Source organism: Oryzias latipes, chromosome 5 (genome assembly GCF_002234675.1).
Source record: "Oryzias latipes chromosome 5, ASM223467v1".
Taxonomy (NCBI): domain Eukaryota; kingdom Metazoa; phylum Chordata; class Actinopteri; order Beloniformes; family Adrianichthyidae; genus Oryzias; species Oryzias latipes.
This window is the reverse complement of record NC_019863.2, coordinates 13,957,868-13,982,135: the sequence shown is the minus strand read 5'-3', so window position 1 is coordinate 13,982,135 and position 24,268 is coordinate 13,957,868. Positions and strand designations below refer to the sequence as shown.

The window sequence follows — 24,268 nt, the reverse complement described above, 5'->3', positions numbered from 1 at the left end:
CCTGTTTCTGATATTGCAGATCAAAGAAAGAGTGAATAAAGTAGCACTGAGACTCATTTCCATACCCTTCAAAACCAATCTGGAGAGTCTGTCCCTCCCTAATGTAGCTGCTGCGATGACAGCAATGTGAAGGTAGGAATAAACCTGTGCTAAATTCAGATGAGGTGCTTCACAGCGCCATTCTGAAGCTGATTTCCACCTCCTTATCTGCATAATCAGGTTAATGCACAGTGGGTTAGGCACTCAACGAGGAACTCATAGGAATTAATAAATCATGTTTAATTCTGAACTGTCTTTCATGAAGAAAATGGAATCTAGCTCAACGAGTACCACTCGTTGTTTCATTAGCAAACTGGATCATTTTCACAAAAGAAAACATTTTTATTTGAACTTGTAATAATAAGAAAATGAGTCACAGGCTTATATTGTATACACTGTAGAACACTACCCTCATTATATCTTGGTTATCTGTGTTTACTGGAGATGTTCTCTTCTCCCAAAGCAAACAAAGTGCCTGAAGCTTTCAACCTTTTTTACTCTGTACAAGCAGTAGAGCTGCCTTAAAAATAAAAAATATTTTTCTGCACATCTGTATTGGAGTTCCAATCTTGTTTATGTCTTTAAATAGGAAAAAAAGGCTAAATATGTTCATGGTTATGTTGTTTTTTATACATTTTTAGCTGCTTAAAGACCCACTCCAATGAAAATTGTGTTTTGGTTGTTTTTAGCATGTTCTTGTGGCATTTTTCTGATGATGAAGGACATAGATATACAGAATTAAGCTCTAAATTTTAGAGTATTTGTTTGTTCAAATAGCTGTGAATCAGGAACAGACAATAAATTACCATTTGAAAAAGATTGTAGTCGTGACACAGAAGTAACAATCCTTTCTAACTTATCCACGTCTTCGTTTTCCTCATCCGAGGTAGTATCTAGCTCAAAACTATATGGATGAGTAGCTTTTAGACTGCTCGCCATTTTTGTTGCACTGCTAATGTTAGGTCGGGGTTGTGAGGGGCTGTAAGCTATCAGGAGAACCCATCTGTTGTTTTCAGAATCAAACACATTGGTGATGCAAAATGGGGGTGGGCTTAAAAACGGCATAATCATAATGAAAAGCCCACTGGGAACGCTTTTAAGATCGATCAAAAGATGATCGGAGTTTGATTTGAAAAACCTGGTGAAAGGAAATCAATGTTTTTTGTGACGTTTCAGTTGTTCTCAAGCGTTTACAATTCTGGAATTTCAAGTATCATAAATGCTATTCACTAAAAGTTAAATGATTTTTACAGGTAATATCCAGTAAATTAATTTATTGTATAGAAGGAAAATAATTGGCCTAAACATTTTGATTTAAAACTTTGGGATATTACTTTAAAGCAGGAATGGGAGTGCATTCCAGCTTTTATCCCGATGCATTTACCTAATACAGTTAGACAAAAAGCTGCAGGATGCTGTGCTTTATTTCTTTTCAGTCAGTACAGTGAACTTGACTCCAGTGAGTCCAGTCATCCTTTGTTTTATGATGGACTCCTGAATAAATTCCCGGACTTCTTTTTTTTTTTTTTTACTCTTCTTTTGATCAATTATTGAATGCTGTGGAAGTAGAAAGTAAAACACATCTTCTCTGCCTGTCATGATTCGTAACATCTGACATAATTCTTGAACACTTTCTCAGAAGTCTCACATTTACCTTTGCATACATATTTGATGTCAATTTTAGTAATACTTTTTGTTTTTGTTGTAGACTTTTTAACTGCCCCAGCATGCTTGTTGTTCAATTTATTATTACTATTCCCATGAATTTCCATATTTCTTAGAAGAGGTGCAGTTTTTTATGGTTTTGCCACAGGATAATTTAATTTCCCCACAGGCAAATAAATTCAAAACTGTGTACTTGTAAAAAGAAATTAACCCAAACTGATTATTATTTTTAAAACCTTTGTGTAATTAATTAATTTTTGAATACCTTCTTGTCTCATTTTTATTGAAAACCAGGGGAGGTTTTGGATTTTCTTCAACATTGCTTGTGGCATGAACATAGATTAGGTTTATCTTGTTTTCAGGGAAGCCACACACAGTAGTCTTGTAGAAGTGCATCGGCACTCTGTGATTACATCCAGCTCGTGTCGGTATCTAGGAGCTGTGTAGTGTGGTCGATGAATTTGTTTGGTCCAGCTCGCTGCAAACCTTATCTCCAGCCATTCTTAGAACATACAGTTCATGTATTACACTGCGAAGAGGATTCCATCTACAGTATAACATTTTTTAATCATAAATATTAAAGGATCTGTACATATTTTTGAAAGCAGGCCAGCACTAGAGCAAAGCACATTATGGTGCATCACGTGTGTCCACAAAGGTCAGACAGCCCAGCAGCCGGTTGACTGTAAAGATTGTAGCAGCTGAGACAACTAAATTGAGAAATACTAATGCATATCATTCTGCTCTGCTTCTGTGCATGACAAAACACATGTATTTCTACCATGGGGACTTTCCTCAAAAGCCAGCGCTGAAAAAGGAAAAAAAAAACGTATCTAAAAACTGCAAGAAAAACTGCTTTGGGTGGCTAGTTCTCAATCACACTAGACGGATGCATACCTGAGGCAGGTTCAAATTGGAGATTATGAGAAAGATGAGGAAGATGGCCAAAGGTGGGTGAATGTTGGTGGTGCAGATATGGTAAAAAGTGAAAAAGGAAAGAACAATCAACTCAACAGAATACCAGAAAATAAGAAAAAGCAGGAGTAAGACCTCATTATGAAAAAAGTTGTCAATAAGTTTGTGCAAATAACACGTTCTTAGAAAAAAAGAATGCAAAATTGTAAATTTTTACTATTATTCAAAATGTAAAAATCACTTCCAATGTCATTTTTATCATTTTTAATCTTTATAAATACTCAGTTCTAGCATTCAGTGTTACATACCAAACAAATATAAGACACAGTGTTCTTAGTCTCTTGTACTTTTTCATCAATTTATATGCATATTATGCAAATTATAAAATGCAGCTTTCAAACTGCAAATACATTGCACTCAGATGGGTGCTCAGTAATGGGCACTTTCTCATCGAAGAGCTTTCAGTCAAATCAGAGAAAGAATTCCGAGAGATTCATTGAAACTCTTTGAAAAAACATGCTGAAGAAGTTTGAAAAACATCCATGCTTTGTGGTTCGTTTTAAAGTTTGCATATAAAAGTGTTCCAAATCTTTAGTGGGAAACTGATTGTGATCAATTCGTTTTGATTTTACTTGCTGATTTTGGGACAGCAGTCTTGAATGAATTTTATACTGACCTCCAAAAAACCTTAAATTACTTATTTTTCTGTTATGTGAACTGGAAAAGAGGCTACATTTTCAAGTATTATTTGTTATGCATTGAAAAACATTGAATGTACGAAGACCGTGCAGTCAAAAAAGTATGTAATTTTCCTTTTTTTTTGTCTCTTTTTCTATTTCTTTCTTAACAACTGTGATTTGCATGGGAAAAAAATGTTGTTTTCCAACAGTCATCCTAAACAAGAAACACTAAAACAGGTCCCAAACTCTGGTATTAAACCAATTTTAAATAACCCTACAGCAGCATCTTGCATATCAATACATGTTTTGATGTGTTGGTAAACTGAAGGCTGTTTTGTCTCATAAAACTCTTCTTGAACATACTGTAGCTTTACTGCTTATTTCTTTACTGCCGGTTTCTTGTTAGCTTCTCTACAAACCAGACGTCAATGTCAGTAAAAAAACTTAAAGCTAGAAGCTTTTAATTCCATTCATCTGGCATCTTTGGCTAACTGCTTTTAAAGCATCTTGATCATGTGTTGATTTTGTTACGACTGGTAGTCTGAAATGTCAGAAATCTTTGTGTGTAATACCAGATAAGAGTGCATAAGATAAACTTTTTTTTTAGTGCATGTTTTTAAATTATATAATTCTGCTTATGGCTTTATAGACAAAAAAGCCAAATTTTAAACAGCAGTCAAAAAAGAGATTATTAAAATAATAATGGCCATCAGAATTTGGATAGAACATGTTAACATTAAAACTCTACAAACAGAATTGGAGTAATGATAATAATGTCTTAAACCTAACATGCATTACATCACAATTACTACTAATTGAAAAAAATAATTGTTTGTTCTTTTTGATTTTAAGACTTTCTGTAGTTTTTATTATCAAATCTAGACCAATGTGTGTTATGTGTGGTTTCTATTTTATTTTAACTTTGACAGAATTTTATAGTATCAACAATGTTTACATTAAAATTCTTTAACAATTTTATAATTAATTCAGTATAAAACACTAAATTTGGTCAGTTATCAAATTGATTTGATATACAGCAAGCCTGCAGTGCTGTGATACGTACTATTCCCCCACCTTATTTTGTCACAGTTTGCCTTCAAGCTTCATATGCTCACATCAAACCCCCTCCCCTTCTATAGTTGAGTCTGATTCATTTTCCCAGTAACAGCCTTAGTTCCTTGTGATTTATATGTTTGGGGTCATTACTGACGTTGAGTAATACATTTCAGTTTTTCCCCTCTTCCGCGTCTTACCCCCATCTCTCTTTTGGCAGAGTCTTGAGGTCCTGAGTGGAATATCAATGTCTCTGTTTGTGTTTAATCACAGCCTTTCACTTCTTCTCACGGCACCACTTTCAGGCAATGTAAAAAAGTTTGGCTTAGGGTGTCAATGTTCTTTTTCTTTACTGATTTCTCAACCAGAGCAGTGACCAAAGGCACAGAATTATCTCATTTTAGCCAAAAGACTGTGTTTCTGTTGCTGTTTACACATACAGTAATTTTGTACAATGCAAGGAAAATGTGCAAAATAGAGTTTGTTTCCGAAACAGTATTTTCAGGGTATATTTAGGTTTTTGCTGTTCCACTCTTGATATAACTATAAAAAATGTTGAAATGGATTTTTGCAGTGTTTGGTAAATCTTAAAAAAATGACGATTTGCAATAGTTTGCAGGACTGACTTTACTATTATTTTCATTATTCATTTGGAGGTTTTATAAACATAATTGAAAGGTTACAATATCTAGAAATGTATAAGTTAATTATGTGTTAGATGTTGTAAATGGTAAATGGACTGGTGACTTCATAAGTCTTGATGTATACATGTTGGTTGGACACAACCAAACACATTATTTTCTGATTTTAAGACCCACTCTGGTGGGAAATAAGCTTAATTTTCTTTTTAACCTTAAAATTGCATTTTTTGAGTATTTGTTAATTTAAATTGTTGTAGATGAAAAAATGCCGTTAGAAAAATCTTTGTGGCAGTGGCGCAGAGGCAACCATGGCAAGGCACAAGTCCCTGCTGTGCTCCATTCTCCGCATCCACTTGAAGACAACTAGATTCATGTACGTCTTAGTTTTCCTCGTCCAAAGCTCAAAACTGTACGACTGGAGAATTCTAATATTTCTTGCCATCTTTGTTGCAGTGCTAATGTTAGGTTGGGATTGAGAGGGGGTGTAAGCTAGTGGGAAATAGTGTAAACTGATGAATGTCGGGAAGTAAAGGCAAGCTTACTCTGCACCAAAGAGGCAAATTTTAATGAACTATTGCCGCTCTGCAGAAACTCTGTCCTAGAAAACAACACAGGTTTGTGGATTTTGGCTAAAAACATAATAAATAAAAACTAAACGACCACTTGGAACACTTTTACAATAGATAGAAAATGACTAAAGTATGGATTAAGCGATGAAATGAAATGTAAACTAGGCCCTAAAATCTTACACTTTACCTATCAGGTCTCAACTAGAACCCATTTATATGTTGGTACAGTTCCATGTTTCATTTTAGGATGCGGTTCATAACCAGACAACCCAAACATCTACAAAACACTGGTGATCACGTTCTTCTCTTAGGAACCATAAAAATAACTTTCAGGTTTACATTTCTATACATGTCAGTTAATGTGAACGTGAAACCAGTTAGCACTCCCTGAAGACGTACTGAACATGACCATCATATCAACAACACACCAGCAAAATCCCCAGATGCAGTTAGTTATCATATAATCATTTGAATCATTTCATTTAGAAAGTAGACCTTCTCTTGGGTGACACCAAAGCCAACCTCGTCATTACAGACTTTTTGTCAGCCATTATGAAGAAGTTTCCCTGAGTCTTTCCTTGTAAAGTATCTGAAGAGCACCAGTCTTCTGCCTGATGAAAAGCATGTTACAGACTTCATCTGGTTGACTGTATTTCAGCCAGTTTCTCCTCTTATTATAATATCCTGCGTTGTCAGCCCAGAGTCTTAATAAAGCAGGAGCCACTTTTACGGCGTGGCCTTTTTCTCTCCTTGAATTTATTTCATACAACCCACAAATCAGAGTTCCTAAAGAAGAATGAGGTGATCAGACAGGATTTTAAAAACTGCAATTATTTCACTCCTTGTGTTGATGATTTTTCACCAAACTTAAAAAAAAAGATGGTTTAGGGTTAATCAAATTCCACTAAACCTCTGAATCAGTAATAGTAGAAGATGAAATAATAAAAGATTACAAAAAGGATAAGTTTTCAGGGCAAAAGGATTTGGACAAAAGGCAGGGCCATCTTTATGTCATTTAACAAGACAATCTTTACTCTGTAAGCTATAACTACCTCATATGCTTTAAGCTTGGGATTTAAAAATGGAACATGGTGGTAGAAGAACACACCAAGTCTATGGAACACTAATACAAGTATCTAATCGTGTAGTAATATGTGTGGTTCCTTTCTGAGCACTTGTTTTTCTCTTTCATGGATTTTATTTAACTTCCTCTCACTCCCTCCTGAAAATAACTGTATTTTATTTTAATCTGTTTCCAAAAGCTATAGTTGTTCCAATATTAAAGAAATTGGACTCATTTGCTTTCTCAGGTTTTACTGCAAGAAGAAAACATTTAGACGGAAGAAAATGCTGCAGATATTTACAAATAGCTCATGAAGGAAAGGGTGGCATGGCTAAAATGGAAGTGAACAATTACTTTGCCGAAACAAAATAGAGGTGACCTTCCATCTTCATGCGCTGGTTGAATTAACTGAGCTCATCATTCTCACCCATCTGATGTAAACCCCATACATACCACACTTCTACACCTTCATGTTTATTAATTTCTGTCAGCTGGAAATGCACTAAATCATTGACCCTCTTTTAGTGCCTCAGGCTTCATCTAAGCATGGGAACGAAGAGGGCATATTGATTTTGGCCCCTTCTAATCAGCCTCTTGGCCCTTATTTGGGATGTGGAAATGCTAAATCTTATGAGGAGAGTGCCTGTCAGGACCCGTTCAGTTTCTAATCTTCACGGGTTGATAGCTCTCTAATCTTAAAACTACAAGTCGTCAGGGCCGAGGAGGAAAACAGAAAGTATAAAGCGTCACAGCGTTTCTCAGGGAGTTTGAAAGAACTTTATAAAAGTTTGCTTTGATCACCCTTCAGCTGAACTGACTGGGAGGACTTAGCAAGTTATTTAAGGGCCAAAAATTAGCTTAAACACCCTTTCTAAAAGAACTGTAAAGCAGATGTGGCAGTGAGTATTATAACTCAGTCAGTGTCATGTTTGTAGTGGTCAGCACATTATTGTCTCACTAAGACATGGTCATCGTTGCTGATTAGCAGTGGCATACCATAAGAAGCTGCTTTAGAACACAAATCAGAATGTCATTGATGCTGTACTTTGGTATTTTGCTAAAACACAATGACATTTTAGAGATTTTATTAGGTTCTTGCTTATTTTTCCTGGTGTAAGATCTTAGCATTTGTTGAATTGTTCCTCTATCCTATTACGTCCTATAAATAAACAAATACCTAAAAAATAAAATAGGCTTATTGTTGTATTTTACTCAGGTTTAATCATCTACTCTGCAAACAGTTACAGCATCTTTGGACATCATTAATTCTACACTGGTCAACACAATGTAAACAGCATCTTACAGTTGTTATACTGCTGTTTTAGGTTGTAATGATACATATATATATATATATATATATATATATATATATATATATATATATATATATATATATATATATATATATATATATATATATATATATATGTATATGTTCTGGTTGTAACTGTTATCGTCAGAAATTACAGAAAATCTTAGTTTTTAAGTAACTATGGCTTTCTGATTTTCGATCTTACTATAGACGTTGAGTAAAAAATAATAGAAAATTCTTATATTAGAAATTTGGTTGGTTTTACTAGTGCAGCTAAGGGGCATGTCACAAATTCAGCTCATTTGTAATTGAGCCATGTACAAATCAGTGGGCATCCTTTTTAATGCAGGCCTTTGCATTAGAATCTTGTCAAAGATAAAGGTCTGAAGGAATCATTGAAACTATTATTATTTTATTGTTGTGGATTCTTGCATTGTAAACTCAGTATTGCAGTGGAATAAAAAACACAAGAACGATACAGACAGCTGTTTTAAATGTAGCTTTATTCATAACATGCAGTTTCAGTTTTATTCAATGCAAATTTGATTAAATATTGTTGCTTCCACTGTTGTTGAACTGTTAAAAAACCTTTATGATTTTTGAAAGATTTAAACTAGACTTTTCCAACCCCTGATGACTATCAGAAAAAGCTGATAATAAATCAAATGACAAAGGCACCAGCATTTGAAGAATATGAAATTCATCCACTTGCAATTCTGCACACATTTACTTTTTCATAATCCCGCTTCTATCGGTATTTTGACATTTACAGAGAGAAAACAGTCTCACAGCAACATTTTTTTAATCCCACAGTGGCTTGGCTGACTAAAGTGTGGCTTTGACTTTCCGTCGACTTATTCCGCTGAGAGACGGCAATTGATTTTCCTTCAGCTGATATGCTAATTTTCGACTTGCTAGCATGTATAAGGCAGTAAATGTGAAAGTGCATCAGGCTGATCAGTGATCATGCCAGCAGATGGACGGACAGGACAGGAGAGTGACACCATCCATTACCGAAGCCTTTCTGATCAAAGTTGCTCACCAACCTCCAAGAGATTTTTTTACTGCACAAACTGTCCAAATTTCTGACAGAGTATAATTTTATTTGAAAAAAGGAATCTTGTCTGAAACATTGATGACTTCTTCAAGTCTTTTTAGCTCTGAGTTTTGCAAATAAATTAAAGGACTCCTAAACTGTCCTTTTATACTCCTCCATAGAGCACCCATCACATTTTCTGACATGACAAATACACATAAGCTTTGACATCAAGTATGCAATCTTTGCTTCTTTGCTATTTCTCTTGTCTCTCCCTTATCTGCCCTGTTTGACCATCTGTAAATAGTTAAAGGCAAAGATGCACCAGGTGCTTCCACTCCGGTGTCACATGAGAGCTGTTGTGATGAGATAGGTGGATCCGGCCTCAGCTGACAGTCAAAGTCTGTCATAAAGGGAAAAGAAAAAAAGGCTTTTAACAGGTTCACTACATTTTGCAGGAGTGATAAAGCCCTCCCCCATGCAGGCACGACTTTGTTTGCCTTAAAATCCTAAGTAAGACAGATACAGACAGACAGGCAGAAAAATCACTGCGGAGCACTTACTGCAGTCACAACGCTCATCTGAAGTTCACTTTATGTGCACGCAACCAGCCCTATCATGTCCCTCATTATCAGTGCTCTTGCTTGTTTGCCCCGTGGCTCTCAGTGAAGCAAAGATGTGCTCCGGCACACAGGAGCTGGTGTGAGGCGTCGACTGCCAAAACTTGTGAAATGATTCTTTTAACTGCTGTGTTGACAACATTAGGAAGAAGTCAGAAGAAGCAAAATGGCAACAAGTGCATGAATATATGCCATTTAAGAAAATCACCTGCACCACCTGAAGTAAATTTGGTACACGCATAAAGTTCGGAAGGCCTCAAACCAAAATCTAATCTATTTTTCCTCAGAAGACTTTTTTTTTCTTTTCACTTTGAGAAAAAAGGGCATCAATATCCTTTCTCATTGCATCCTTCCTACCTGCTGCGCATGGAAATATAAATGACAACATTTTTCACTCAACTTCTTACCTTAAAGTGCACTATACAAAAACCCTAACATGCATTTTCTGATTCTTCTACAAACAGAATCATGCAAATTCCACAGCTGAGTATGTGCAGCATCACCTATGTTTTCTTAAAACACACCTCAGGGATTTATTTTTGCTGATCCATTGAGTCTAGCTACTTTTGTATCAGAGAGATAATTATTGGCGTGTTCTTTCACATTAGTTGCAAGTTCTAATTTTTTGAATTGTTGCAGATTTTCTGGTATGGTTGTCTGCTGAGCAAAGTAACACAACTAATGTCAGTGAAGCTACATGGGAAAATGCAAAAGGACAAAAATCAAACATTTTACGTTTTGGTGATTAAGCAATCTTCTGATGGAAATCCTTCTGAAAGTGTAGAGTTTAGGGTTTGAATCATGTAAAAAGGTTTTCCTTCACATGAAAAAACTGCTTTAACAAGCATTGTATGTGGAAAAAAAGTACTCTGTACTTAAATGAAAAGCAGATATTCTCAGCTGAATGAAGCTGAATAATCAGTTTGGGGCCTGTGCTGCAGCCAGAGTCAAAGACAACAATTCAACAAAAGAGAAAAAGGAACTAAAGTCCATAACACAAGTATGGACGAAAAATATGTAAGTCATTTAACATGCATAACAATATCCAAACAAATTGAAGTAAAAAATAATGACAAAGAATGTTTAAAAAACCTTTATAATTTTGAAGATTTGCGTTGAAGATAACTCTTTCCTGTGATGACAAATCATTTTGACAGGCTGAATTAAAATAAATTTAGTAATAATGTTGACAAGGATGCAAACTGAACGTCTCTATAAATGCCAGTTATTCCAAAAAAAGCAAACAAAAGAAAAAAAATTAAAGTCCCACTTTTGTCATCTTTTGATCTATGGTAAAAGCGTCCCAGTGGTCTTTTTATCCTGATTATTAGGTTTTTTGCCAAAGACCTTGTCATTTTCTAGGAAATAGTTTCTTTAGAGCGGCAGGAGTTGTGGGCGGAACTGAGTAAGCCTGCCTCATTCACATCTTTCATCTGTTTACACTCTTTCCCGCAATCTTACAGCCCCTTACAACACAACCTAACAGTAGCAGTGCAATAAAAATGGCAAGCAACATCGGGGCTAGCTAGCTGTAAAGTTTTGAGCCAGAAACCAGCTCAGACGAGGAAAACAAAGACGTGCATGGATCATTTTGTCTCCAAGTGGATGCATCTGAATGGACCGCAGCAAGGCACTCGTGGCCTGCAGTAGTAGCTTCTACGTCACACCTACAAGCTTGTTCCAACAACGTTTTTTCATCTGCTCCTGATTCAGCACAATTTTAATAAAGAAATACTCAGAAATGCAGTTTTAACCTCAATTTTCTTTATATAGGTCCTCCATCATCAGAAAAATGCCACAAGAACATGTTTAAACTCCAAAAATATCATTTTCTTTGGAGTAGGTCTTTAAAAAGATTATTTTTCTTGCAAGACACTTTATTGTGGCAAAATTGTTGCTCAAGACCAACAAAACTGACTAAAATCTGTTTAATAATCTTAAAAATATTTTGGTTTTGTTTGAAAATATTTACCTTCTATAAATTGGTCCTGAAAACAGGCAGTGTCACGGATTTGATAAAATCATTTAAACTTTTTACCAGTGGTTTAATTTGGCTTCAAGAAAACCTTATAAATACATAAAACAATTCTTCTTGACAACTGTGTACCCCATAAGGTTTATTACTTCATCTCCTCTCACTTCAATAGAGATAGTTTAGGAAAAGGGGAGATTTGCTAAATAAAGCCAGGGTGAGGCATGCAGAAATGAACCTGCAGTGGCTGGACTTGGAATGAGTGAACAGGAAAGATGCGAGATGGAGGACACCTCGCAGTGGAGGTAAGGGTCAGTCTCATTGATAGTCAGAATCAGAGGCGAGCTGATGCAGCAGCAAGGATGAGAGCTAATCAGGGAGCTGCCGTTGTTGCCCTCTAACCCAGTTCTGTTTGTGCTCCACATATCAATCAGAGCCAGATAGAAGACTCCCCTGGTCTTGACCCCAATCAGGACAGGGTGCTAGCTCCATGGATTTTATTGATAGGAAAGGCATGCGTTTTATGTATCTATTCATCACAACCATCCATCACTGCTTCTATCCCATCTGGCATCAATTGTCAATACAGCCCCCAATGCTCAAGCCTTAACAACATTACTGCATCTCAGTCTGCTATTAACCACAAATCATTACAGAACTGGACGTATTTGCTGTCTATCTCCTCCAGTCTTCTATACTAATATTGCTAAATGTAATCTCCAGCCAACCCCTCTAAATCACTGTAGGAACAGCACAGTATGGTTTAGTACCTTTTTTATTGGCTGCACTCTGCGGTTGACCACACTGTTGTTGCCAGGTCAAGAAGCATAAGGTGGGGATACAAAGTAAAACTCCACCAACCATACAGTTGGTGCTGTAGCTGTCCTGGTGCCCGCTACATTCTGCACATCCATAACCATTGATGACTTACTGAGTTATTGATGGTGTGCTGAAGAACCCGTTTGATCCAGGACACCACCACAGCACTCAGCACTTTCAGACCATGGCTCTGTCATTACTGAATCTGTAGCAGCCTGTCAGCTGCTGCCTGACATGCAGCAGTTTGACAGTTTTCACAATTGTTTAAGAATGTCGGAAAAACTGAAAATATGTACGTTTTTCTTTAATGTATTTATTTATTTATTTTTGTTGGGACGTTGATGCTTTATTATTAGATGACATCATATCTTTGGTAGAATTTCATTGTTAACATCTTGATGGCCAACTTTAATCACCTTTTGATCTATTTTAAAACCATTTCCATTGGTCTTTTAATTATGATTATGCCATTTCCAGGCAACATAACTAAAACCTGTTGTTTTCTAGGACATAGTTTTTCTAGGACATAGTTCTGTCCTGCCGATTGTGGCACCTACTTCACTGCTAAAGGCTTTTTCCAATGGCAGTTTTTCATCTACTCCTGATTCACAACAATTTAAATAGAAAAATACTCAAACATGCCATTTTAATCCTAACTCTCGTTATATATATTCCCCATCATGAGAAAAATCCTACAAGAGCATGTTAAAAACTCCAAAAACATGTTTTTCATTGGAGTGGGTCAATAAAAAACGGCGAATAAAAAAGGATTGAATCCAATATATTTCAAAACACATTTTCATTGTTTTACATTTTAATCAGTTATTCAAAAGTAAATTTGAGTTTTTGTTCAGTTGCACTTACACATTTTTATGGATTTCTTGTTTTCTTCTCTGTTTAGGTGATTGCTTGCTTTTTTTTTATGAGAAATGATTCTTTCCAGCTATGTTCCTGACAGCCAACCATAAAGATCTGGCCTCCTAAGACTAGTCATAACCTGATTACAAGTGCAGTTTTATTCTCTGTTCTAAAGTAAACTAATGTATTGCAGCCTGGAGTACGTCATGGTGTAACATCACCTTTGCATTTTAGTTAAATAGAAAAAGGCTTGTTTGTCGTAATGTCTCAGTTAAGAACAAATAAAGAAATAAAACTCAATATTGTTCTCATCTGTAATCGTTTTTCTCAGAGGGAAAGTTTCTGCATACAACATTGAGATTGAGATGGCTTCTGTTTAAAGACTATTGTGTTTTTGAGAATAGCATAATTTTCTCTGGCCTCTTCTTCATTTTATCTCAGCATCTTCTGGGAATAGACTGGCATGATTTTGTTTACTTGCTTTTTGTTTTGTTTTTCTGCACAGACCAGATCCATTGAATCTCACAATAACTTCGGAACATGAATGCTAGGCTATTGACTGAGCTTTGCCCTCATGGAAGTAATATTATTGCCTCTGCATGTCAGCTTTTTAGACATCTTAATTTTGTTCCTTTGTGTTTTTTGTTGTTCCAACCCAGGCCACAATCCCGTTTCTGAAAAAACACATAAGTTAGGTGAAAACACTAAAGACCGGATAATTCTCTGCTGCTGTGTGTTTGTGCTCAGGTTCTTTCTAATGATTTTCTGACTGTGTGTTTGTTTCCATGCATGTGCATGTGTGACTGCATGCATATTCTGAGTAATGGGCTTTGTGCACGCTCCCTTGCTGACGGCCTGGATGTATCCATGGCAACGCCAGGTCGATCCTAGCTGTAAGCAGAGCAGAAGAGAGGGACTTGAAAGGGAGTGTTAAACCTCTCCTCTCATCTGCCCTGTGCTCTTCTTGACCATGGCAAAATGCAGGACCTTGTTGAAATCTCAGCCCCAAGGGTGTATGCTGTGTCTGTGGCCAATTTCACCAGCATGCTAACACAACACTGCCACCTTTTGACCTGAGCCAAAAAAGATGGAACTAATGAATTTTACCTCTAGTTCTGTATTCAATTCCAGGTTTTAACTTAGATCCAAATTGAAATGTAAAATTACCGAAAAGTCACTTCTGCTTCATACTTTTACCTCAAAATGAGAAATATACATTTTAAAGGTAGTAAAATGTGAATGAATACATACTTTATCAAAATACACAAGCAAAACCAGAGATTTGAATTATAATTAGGAAATTATATAAATGATTTGAAATTGTTCTTTATATTAGAAGAGCTTTTTTTTCTCCAGAAGATATTTGACTATAGTTTGATAAAAATAAAAAAGTCACAAATTCATAATTATTGGGCTTACAGTAATGCAGCTGGAGGCTGATTCTTAGCGATTCATTTTAGAAACGATTCAAATAATATCATAATTTGTGACTGCGGATACGATTCTTAGTCAATGTTGGCTCATTTTGAATGACCGATTCACTGACTAAAAATCGATCCAGGATATGCAGAATTTTTAAAATATAAAGTAGGCATTCAACAAGTTTTAGAATTAAATTTCATAACTTGCACTATTGAGTTTTCCAATCAATGCGTTGAGTATTACTGATGATTAAACCATGTGAATGTGTCAGTGAAAACAAAGCAAATGCTGTTTGCTGTTGCAACTCAAAGTTACACTCGTGGGGAAGTTCATGTCAGGCTACGCCTCAGGATTCTCGGCTCTGACAAAGTTTGGTTTTGAATTCGAATAAAAATCAGCCATCACTGTTTGCAGTAAAAAAGGGTGCTCAACAAGAAAGAAATGTCACAAACTAAGCAATGACAACAGAGGTTTTCTGTCACACTTCCTAGTTTGAATATTTAGCTAGAAAAAGAGCAATTTTCAGCACAAACAAGTTTCAGTTGACAAAGCTTTACATATAAATCAGATATTTTACAACTTGAGCTTTTCTGTAGATAGTTTGCATTTTTTGCAATCCGTATCGAAACTTCAGTTTTTAGTTAATTTGTCAATGATGTAAATTGATCACAAAAAAAAGGAAATTGAAAATTAGTAACTTTAGTTATGTTTCCTCAGCTTTGTGCTGTTCTCAGTTCTTGAGTTTTCCTCAGCTGTTCAGCTTTTATTTGATGGCAAACTGCAACCCTTTTCTGCTAGTTCATTATCCCATATTATATTTAAAATTCTGGTTTTCAGTTCATCTTTGACCTTTCCTTTGTCACTTTTTTGGTCTCATCTTTCCTCTGGGTTTTACCGTTCAAGTGTTGTCATGTATAACTTTAGTTGTTCATTAAAGTTTAAATTCCTGTCACAAGCCTGATCTGCCAGGCTTTGAGTCCTATTCCACCACAAACCTGTGTGCCGTCAGATGTAGCATGCCAATGCACTGAGTGCTTTTTTTCATGCGACAGCTGGGAAACTTTAAGTCCAGTATTTGTTTATAACAGACAGTCTTGAATCCTATTCCCTTTTGAGTCCTACATGTTGAATCAAAAGAGAAATGAAGAGTGCAAACCATCAGTTTTTCATGTGACATTTTATTGATTAGTATCTTTTACTTCGAAAGAAATCAAACTGTTTTATTGTTTTAGTTAGTGTGGAAATGTTCCTGCTGACATGAAAGCTGGCAGGCGTCTTTAGTGAACTTCAAGGTCTTTTTTTTCAGTTTTGTTTTTGTCCAATCTTTCTTGAATACTCCTAATTCACCTTTTCAAGTTTTGTTTTTGATACTTTTAATTATTTATTTGTTTATTTATTTATATGTGGAGTATTCAAAGTAAAGACTGCTTTCATAGAAAAGTAAACGTTTCAGCTCATTGGGAATTTTACAAGATTACCAATGGCCTGTTGCTGCCCCCTGGTGGAGAATTAGTGAAATAATTTAAAAAGAAAGACTTATTGGGAAGCTTATTTAGGGGATGAGACAATGAGAGTGCATTTCTGCACTGAGCTTGTAGTTTGCTAAATGAAATTTTTCATATTAAATAAATTCATATTAAAGTTATATTAATATTAAATACATCTGAATAAACCTCATTTGCATTCACCTGTCTGCACTCAGAACTTAGTGAAAATATTTTTTCTACAAAAGATCAAACCAATTTTTTGTTGTATTTTTACACAGAAAAATAAACTTTTGTGCCGTAATGTAGTTAATTTTGCCCACAGCAATTTTACAGCTCACCATCTTCTGCCAACTCCAACTTGTGTTATTTTGAGGGAATATTCATGCAGTTGCTGCGGGACTGAAGCTGAGGGAGCTGTGTGACCTTCTTGTTCGGTCAGCAGAGATCCTGCAGGCTATATACTGATCTTGAATGCATATGCAGGAGCTGCCAGCAGGCCACCATGCTGTTGAGCAAGCCTCTACATAGGAGATCATACAATTACACCTCAGTAGTTTTTTTGTTTGTGCTCTGATAGATCGACTTTACAGCCGAGGCTAAACGCATATTGACCGAGTCTGGTGTCTCAGCAACCCCCTCCCTTCAGGCTTTAACTGTGCTAATGTCTACCAAAACACATTGGTGGGGTAAATGTGTTCTTAAATGGTATTACAGGTTTAATGCGGCTTCCTGGCACATAAAATGTGCTGTCATTACATATCTATTGTTAAGAGCGCCGTCATCTAACGTTTCATTTTCTGGCTGCGTCATGTTCCTGAAAATAATCTCAGCCTGTTTAATGGAGCCGGATCAATGCAGATAGATTGGTCTCATACATTTCCGTTTCATACCGCAACTAACACCACCTCTGGGAATTGTTTATCATTTATTGCACTTACCATCATATTTCACCATGAGAGGATCCATTTAAGATGTTTTCCTCTCTGCTTCTTAGATATATTTGCTTTCACTTAATCTGCTTTTCACTGCTTGCAGGTATGCTGGGATTTGTAATTTGAGTTAGATCTGCAAAATGAGCTGTTTGATTAAAAAAAGTGAACTAGTAAATGGAAAACCTGATTTAAAATAAGTGATACATTTCACTTTTTTTTTCCCTTTTATGACTTATGTCTTCGTGTTTTTCTGAATCTTCTGACAACTTTTCAGACAAACAAAAGTGAACAGAAGCTTCTGCAGGTATTTGTGAAAAAATCCGTATCCTTACTAAGCAGTTGAGTAGTACCACGCATCACTTGTATTTGATTACACAACTGTGCTAAGATCATTTTATTTTGAGGGGAGGAGTGAGGACAGAGTGAACTGTAGATTCAGCAGAAAGCTACTAATATAGTTAGTGCTTTTTCTGCACCTCATCGACTTTTATATTCTGTGTCAACCCTTTTTTTCTGTAAATGGTGAAACTCTGCCCCAATGTGGTGACCTGTTGCTGGTTCCAGTGGGAGTATTTTGTGTCCTGCACACAGCCTAACAACCTTCATCATCTTTTTTCTCTTTCTTCCCCCTCCTACTTCTTCTAATGTTCTATTCGGTTTGGAAATGTTTCTAGGAGATAGTTCTGCCCCCAAGACATAAAGACAAACCCAGTGAAGGCATTGCAGTGAGTGTGAGGGATCGTGGTTCTTCTTTCAGTTTGAGCTCTTTGCAGATGATGTTTTGACTGTTTTGGCTTGGTTCCTCCCTGCACTTCAGCTGCTGCATGGTGTTTGATTTTTGTAGGGCTTTGTCCAGCTTTTGAGCTTCAATTGACACTTTTTTCCTGAAATATTGAAATTCCTCTGAATTTTAAAGCTTTACATTTTTGTCGGCATCGCTCTTTTTCACCTCTGCCATCATGCCGGTACGGATCGTGTGCACCATCTCCTTTTCCACTGACGATGAGCCCAGTGGATACGGCAAAGACGGGTTTGATGACTATTACAAGCGGGTGAGGAAGAGTCGCAGTGATGGGGACTCACAGGACTTCCTGAATGAGGCAGAAGACTACACCGAAGAGGAGGAAGAGGACAAGAAGGTGGATGACTTGGCCACTTTCTGTAGCAACTCTTCCCTCCATGGAGCCAACCATGTGTTTGTAGAGGAAAAGAAGTTTGGCGTTCGCCAGGGTTTGTGGGCAGTGGCCTTTATCGTGGCTCTGTCCTTTTTCGTGCTTCAGGTGGCCGACAGAATCATATACTACCGCCAGTATGACCGAATCACCTTGTTGGATGAAAAGGTGGCCAACAACATGACCTTTCCTGCCATTACCATATGCAATTACAACCTAGTCCGGAAAACCCAGATGAGCTACAGCGACCTGATTTTCATGGGTCCCTTGCTGGGTTTTGAAGATGGCATGGCACCGGGGTTCGCTCTGGCGCCGGAGCCGGACCGCCCTCTGGGCTCACGCTTCAGCTTGGATGAGTTCTACACCCGTACACGGCATCGCATAGATGAAATGCTGCTGGATTGTAGCTTTCGAGGTTTAGAGTGTGGCCCTGAAAACTTCAAAGAGGTAAAAAAAATACTTAATTTTAATCAAATTTTAAAATTGGTGCACTAGTATTGTCTATTGTGGAATTATTAAACTCTAAACCAAAACAGATCAGTTGTTTGAGTGTACCATCTCCAAGAGAAAATGTAAAAGCAAAACAAAAAAGGAATGTTGCAGTCTGTATTATCAATATAAAGTCATTCTTATCAAAGTATTTTGTTTAAGAATGATGTAAACACAAAGAAAAACTTTTTTTTAAACCATGTTTTAAAGCATATTTGTGCCTGTTTTGATGAACACAGAGCTGATATCCTGGCAAAGGTAAATCCTTTTGGGACCATTTAGGTAAAATAATGAATAATTTTCTGCAGCACACTGGTGAAAACACTGATTTATAGGAATGTAAAACTATGATTTCTAAAGGTTTTTAACAGAAACCTTGACGTGATTGACATGAAAAAGAAAAATGTCCTCAAAACACAAAACTATAAAACCTTCAGAGCATCTGTCTTCAGTGAAATAAGGTGTTCGTTTCTCACTGCAGGAGCTACACATGTATGTGTTTTCTTAGCAGCTTGTTTTTTTTTAAAGCCTTAAAAAAATCAGACACAAGCAAGCTCTACAACTCAAAGTGTCTTATTTGCCACTGCAACTGTTGCACTAAAGGACGTGTTAGAGTTAGTCACAGGAAATAAAAAACTTGTTTCTTTTACTCTATTTTTTTAGGTTTGTGATTGCTGCTCTTTGTGTTTTCCTCCAAATTCTGCCTATCCGACAGCACACAAGTGGAATAATGATTTATCGCATAGAGTAAATGATATCCAGCTATTGCTTTGTCCAATTTTTTGACCTTTTTGAGGGTTATTTTCTTTTTGGAAAGAATGAGCAGACCGTTAATGGATATGCTGAAGCCATTTGAGCTGCAACAGCATCAACGTGTGAATGCGTAAATGCACTCTTGCCCTTTCTCATAATTCAATAACATTATTTGGCTTGTATTTGTCAATGAATATTGATTCCAGTGATGCAGAAACAGCATCAAATTAACAGGAACAAGTGTTTAATTTATTAGTCATGTAGCTGACTCATTTCTTTTGTATTCATTATTTCAATTTAACGGAAGCGTGTTCTAGATTACTAAACTAGACATTAATAATAATGTGATTAGAATACCAACTAGGTTGTGTAAATACATATATAATACTTTTGCACCATAATGTTACTATTTGTCTTGCTGCTAAGTGATACAATGGTTAACTACATCCAGAGTATGAATACTTATTTCTGAAATATGTGTCACCTGTCACAGAAATGGTTAAAACAGCCAATGATGTTGCATTCAAAAACAAAAATAGTCCCCACAGCTGACCTTCCTTTAAAGGCTTCAGATAAACATGGGTTTAGGTTTGGATTGTGAGTGTGACTGCTCCAAAGATAAAAGTTACATAGGTTCGCAAAGGTAAGCTGTTGAAGATGAATGAAAATGAAAGAAAACTGTAAGCATGACATTGCACCGGTGTACTTCTGCAAGAAGAGGAGCATGACGGGAGTGTCTGCTGCTTATTGCAGTATGGGTAAAGGAACAAGCCTGGTCGGGGGAAATAAAAAAAAAAGGAATGAATCCTACCAAAAACTAAACAAAAACGTTTGTCCTCAATCAATCCAGAAAATGTTTTGCTTTAAAATATTTCTGGCAAAGATAAAGTCAACAAATCTACCATCACTGTGTGTATATTTTGAAGGAAAACAAGCAAACTTCTACAGTTTTAGTTTATAAAAGAGTACTCTGATCCAACGAAAACTTGGTGAAATATTTAGGTCAGGGATGGATCAGAGGAAAAGTAGGGTCAGCTGTCATTGATTTTGACAAAATGTTCTGAGACCCGACTGTGCTGCAATAAATTATTAATTTAATTTATAACTTGGTTTGGCTTGTGAATAATTGTCCGAGTGCTTCAAAAAACTTAGTCTTCTAATTAACCAGTAATAGTAATTCATAAGTAATATTAGATCTGAAAACTAAAACCACATTGTTGCTACAATATGATTTAGACCATAAAAATGGCTGTATATGTTCAAAAAGGACCAATTTCAGTTAAAAAATAATTTCCTAGGGTTGGTTACGCTTGTGCACAGCAACACCTAACAACACAAATGTGCATGTGAACTATCATCAGAGGTGTCTCACGTTGTTTCATTTGGTTTGTCGAGATAGGTCTGATTTTCTTGCTTACATAAAGAATGTCAACAACACAAACGACAAATACCGTAGTTATTTCCCTGTCACTTCTAATGGGAATAATTATAGTCATTGGCAATTTATGTTATTGATTATTCTTCCAGCCAGTGAGCCGCAACCCCTTAATTATGAATTTATATTTTTCATTGCCTTTGTTGCTCCTTTTTTTCCAAAACAAATACCTCAAAGTTATTAAGTTTTTAAGCTCAGTCACTTTTTAGAAAAAACATTAGCTCTTTCTTTTTTTTGCTGTCCAGGACACGAAGCCTCACACTGTGTCCTGGGTAAGAAATCCAACCACTAATAAGATGACGGCTTTTCCAGAGTCACAGCAGCCCCTCAGCAGGATAACTCACTCAGCATATATTCACATATTTCCTTTTTCTCCTTTATAGCAAATCAGTGAAGTGCATTTATTTTGCATAATGTGAAATTGGCAGCGGCAGGGGTTCCTGTACCCCTGGTACTGGCTGTTTATTATATCTCCTAAAGAGCCACTAATAGCTGAACTGACTTTGTTGCTGCATAGAGCAGGGGAGGTGAAAAGATTGATTGCTTTCTGTCTCTAGAGTTTTGCATTCCTTCCTCATCTCCGTTTCTCCCTCTCTGGTATTTGTGCATATGCATGAGTGTGTCTTTGTGCTGAAACAAGCTGGGTTGGGTCAATAGAGAAGCTTTGCCAGCACCCGTTCAGGTTACAACAATTCTAACCCAGAGCAAAATGTGAGCCCCCCTTAGAGCAGTGAGCTTTGCTTCCTGTTCCCATCCCTGTCCATGAAATGCAGCCTGCCTTTCTCCCAAGCTCAGCATCATCAAGCAAATCAGCAAATGGCTCTGATTACACCCTTCTCTTATCTCATCAAGAGCTTCAGTCTGTATAGTGCAGGCCTGGTTTCTACCAGACAGATAAGAAAATGAATAAAAAGAAAACCAAGTATATTCTTTCCAAGAATGTAAAAATAAAACACGGGCGGGGCTGCTTTTGTCATCTGACTCTAAGCTTTAAAAAATATGTGTGTTATGTTCAGCATGTCTTTAATGGAACCATCAGGAGAAGACCGTACTAATAAAAATATGTAGCATTTATCTTTAAGCATGTGTCATATGAATTCTGATGTTGGTAAACCGGATAAACTGCGCTGTGCAGCGGCGAAGGTTGCTCCTCTCATGCTGCAAGCAGCTAAGCCAGTGCCAAATGAGTGTTCAACTCAATTTGATCTTATCACTTGTTGAAGTACAGCTCCGCTGCACCTTGACCAATTAGGTAAATTGAACTGTCACTTCTTTGAATGGAAATTGATTTTTCTATTTTTTTAACAGTGATTCATCTTCTTACTTATCTTCCAGTCTGCCACTCGGTTGCATTCTTTGGAGCTTTGGCTAAATCTTGCAATAAATTGTGCAAAAAATAAAAAAGTCCATCCAACTGTTACTGAACCCAGGTAATTGTTAAACACATATAATCTGAGCATTAGGCACCTCTTTATCCACTAATACAGGGTTTAAACCCAAAAGTTTCTCTTTCCCAGCCCAACCCAATCAACTGTGAACACATAAAAAATGGATTTCATGTGTCAGAGAGAGGAGTATGATAGAGAACGACAAGTGGCTCTGTCTGGAAGAAGTGATTAAGGCATGCACTGGAGAAATGCTAGGCTCCCTATAAGGTGACAGCAGTGAGACATTAAATATTCATTCTACTCACTCAGACAGCTCAGATTTTTTCCCAACTCCTTTAATATAACCTTTTTGTATATCTGGAGTTTACAGTTTATCATTCTTTTTAATAAACAGTGACTTCTTTCAACATCCCCTGTAATTTATCAACATTAAAGTACAACATTTACGGATATCATCTGTTTCTACAAACAGACATAATCTCAAGCGGTTATCACAAGGGGGCAGTGTTATACAAAATGTTAGAACTGAAACAGGCTTGAATGGTATTGTTGGACAAATATATGTCCTTTCTTCTCTTTTTGTTTAAAAGTGATCCATAAGGAAAAAAGCTTGATGCCTTCTTTACCAAACTGTGATTCCCACTGCAGACCAGCATTGTCACATCAGCGCCACAATGACCCCTGTCTGTCTAAAGCTGCATGTTGAGATAGGCATGCTGCCAGTACAACAACAGTGGTTGCATCTTCTGAAGGAAGTGTTTTCCTGTGGGATTTAACTCTATTTGTGTGCTGTGGGGATTAAGAAAAACAAATAGTATAAATCAAACAGATTTGTTTAGATTGGAACAGATTTTGCAGGAACTCATTCATCATTCTTTTTCTCTGCTTCTCTCTGGTTCTTTTTTCCCCACCAAGGAAAATACATTTCAGCATCTTTTAACACAATTCACAATAATATTTATCATTGATTTTCATACCTTTGCATATATTGCAATTCCGTTTAATAGTAATAATAGTATTTCTGTTCACCGTTTGCTGTTCCAGGAACTACACTGATTAAAAAAATATGAGCATTTCAACTCAAAAGCATCACTTAAAACAGCAGTCACTGATTTCATAGAAGCAAAGTTTCGTAATGAAACCAACTTTGATGATGCTCATTTTTTAAATTCACCTTTACTGCAAAAGATTAGCAGCAATAGGAATAAACCATTAAACAAGTGTGCAACCTTGGAGAGCAGCAGTTTAAATCTATTAACACAGACCAAAAGGAAAAAGGCCTTAAATAGATTTTGTTTTCTATTTAACAAGAATATATTTTAAAACCGCTGTGCCTTTGGTATCCTTGTATGTGAGGGAGTTAAGTAAAATAGAAGCACCTGTGTCCTCCCTCAGCATTGGATCTTCATGAATCTTTTCATTCATATTTTCTCAGTTTTCATTGGACCAGGTGACAAGTGGTGCCGCACATCTTTTTTAGATAAGTCCAATGGGAAACAGAGCTGGAGTCTTTGAAACTCTGATCCGTCAGTGTCTCTGTTAGCATATCTGTCCCTCTGGAACCTGGGTGACAGACACCCGCTTCTCCCTTTTCTGATGTCTGCTTTTTTGGCAGTACATAAAGAACAGACTTTGTGAAGATAAGAACTTGTAAATCAACTCAAACATTTCCAAAAAAAAAAAAAAACTTCCTTAAGAGTTTCTTGTCACAAATGGTTTAAAAGTCTTTGACCTTGGTGTTACTTTTTCCAGAATCCTAACGGATAAACATCTCTGAGGTCTGCACACATTTAACACGACTGATATATTACAGTCATTTACACAGTGACTAAACACATATGGAAGGCCTAAACTTTCCGACAGGAAGACTCATTTGCTCGTAATGTCTTCACAAAAACCCAAAGAAGCAGAAGCTTCATGTTTCTTTACCCAAGACTGTTTAAATTGG

General features: G+C 36.5%; 1 protein-coding gene across 2 annotated transcripts in view; it reads left to right on the top strand.

Annotated features, from left to right (window-relative positions):
* asic1 (acid sensing ion channel subunit 1) overlaps window positions 1–24,268 on the top strand; it is a 152,550-nt gene that overhangs the window by 83,307 nt on the left and 44,975 nt on the right. Inside the window, exon 1 of one of the 2 annotated variants that reach the window (XM_023954959.1) lies at window positions 17,787–18,702. The exons of the other annotated variant lie outside the window; for it this stretch is intronic. Within the exon in view, the coding sequence (XP_023810727.1) occupies window positions 18,043–18,702 (660 nt within the window). The 5' untranslated portion in view covers window positions 17,787–18,042. Of the gene's footprint in view, window positions 1–17,786; window positions 18,703–24,268 lie in introns of those variants that run through there. 2 annotated transcript variants of the gene reach the window in all.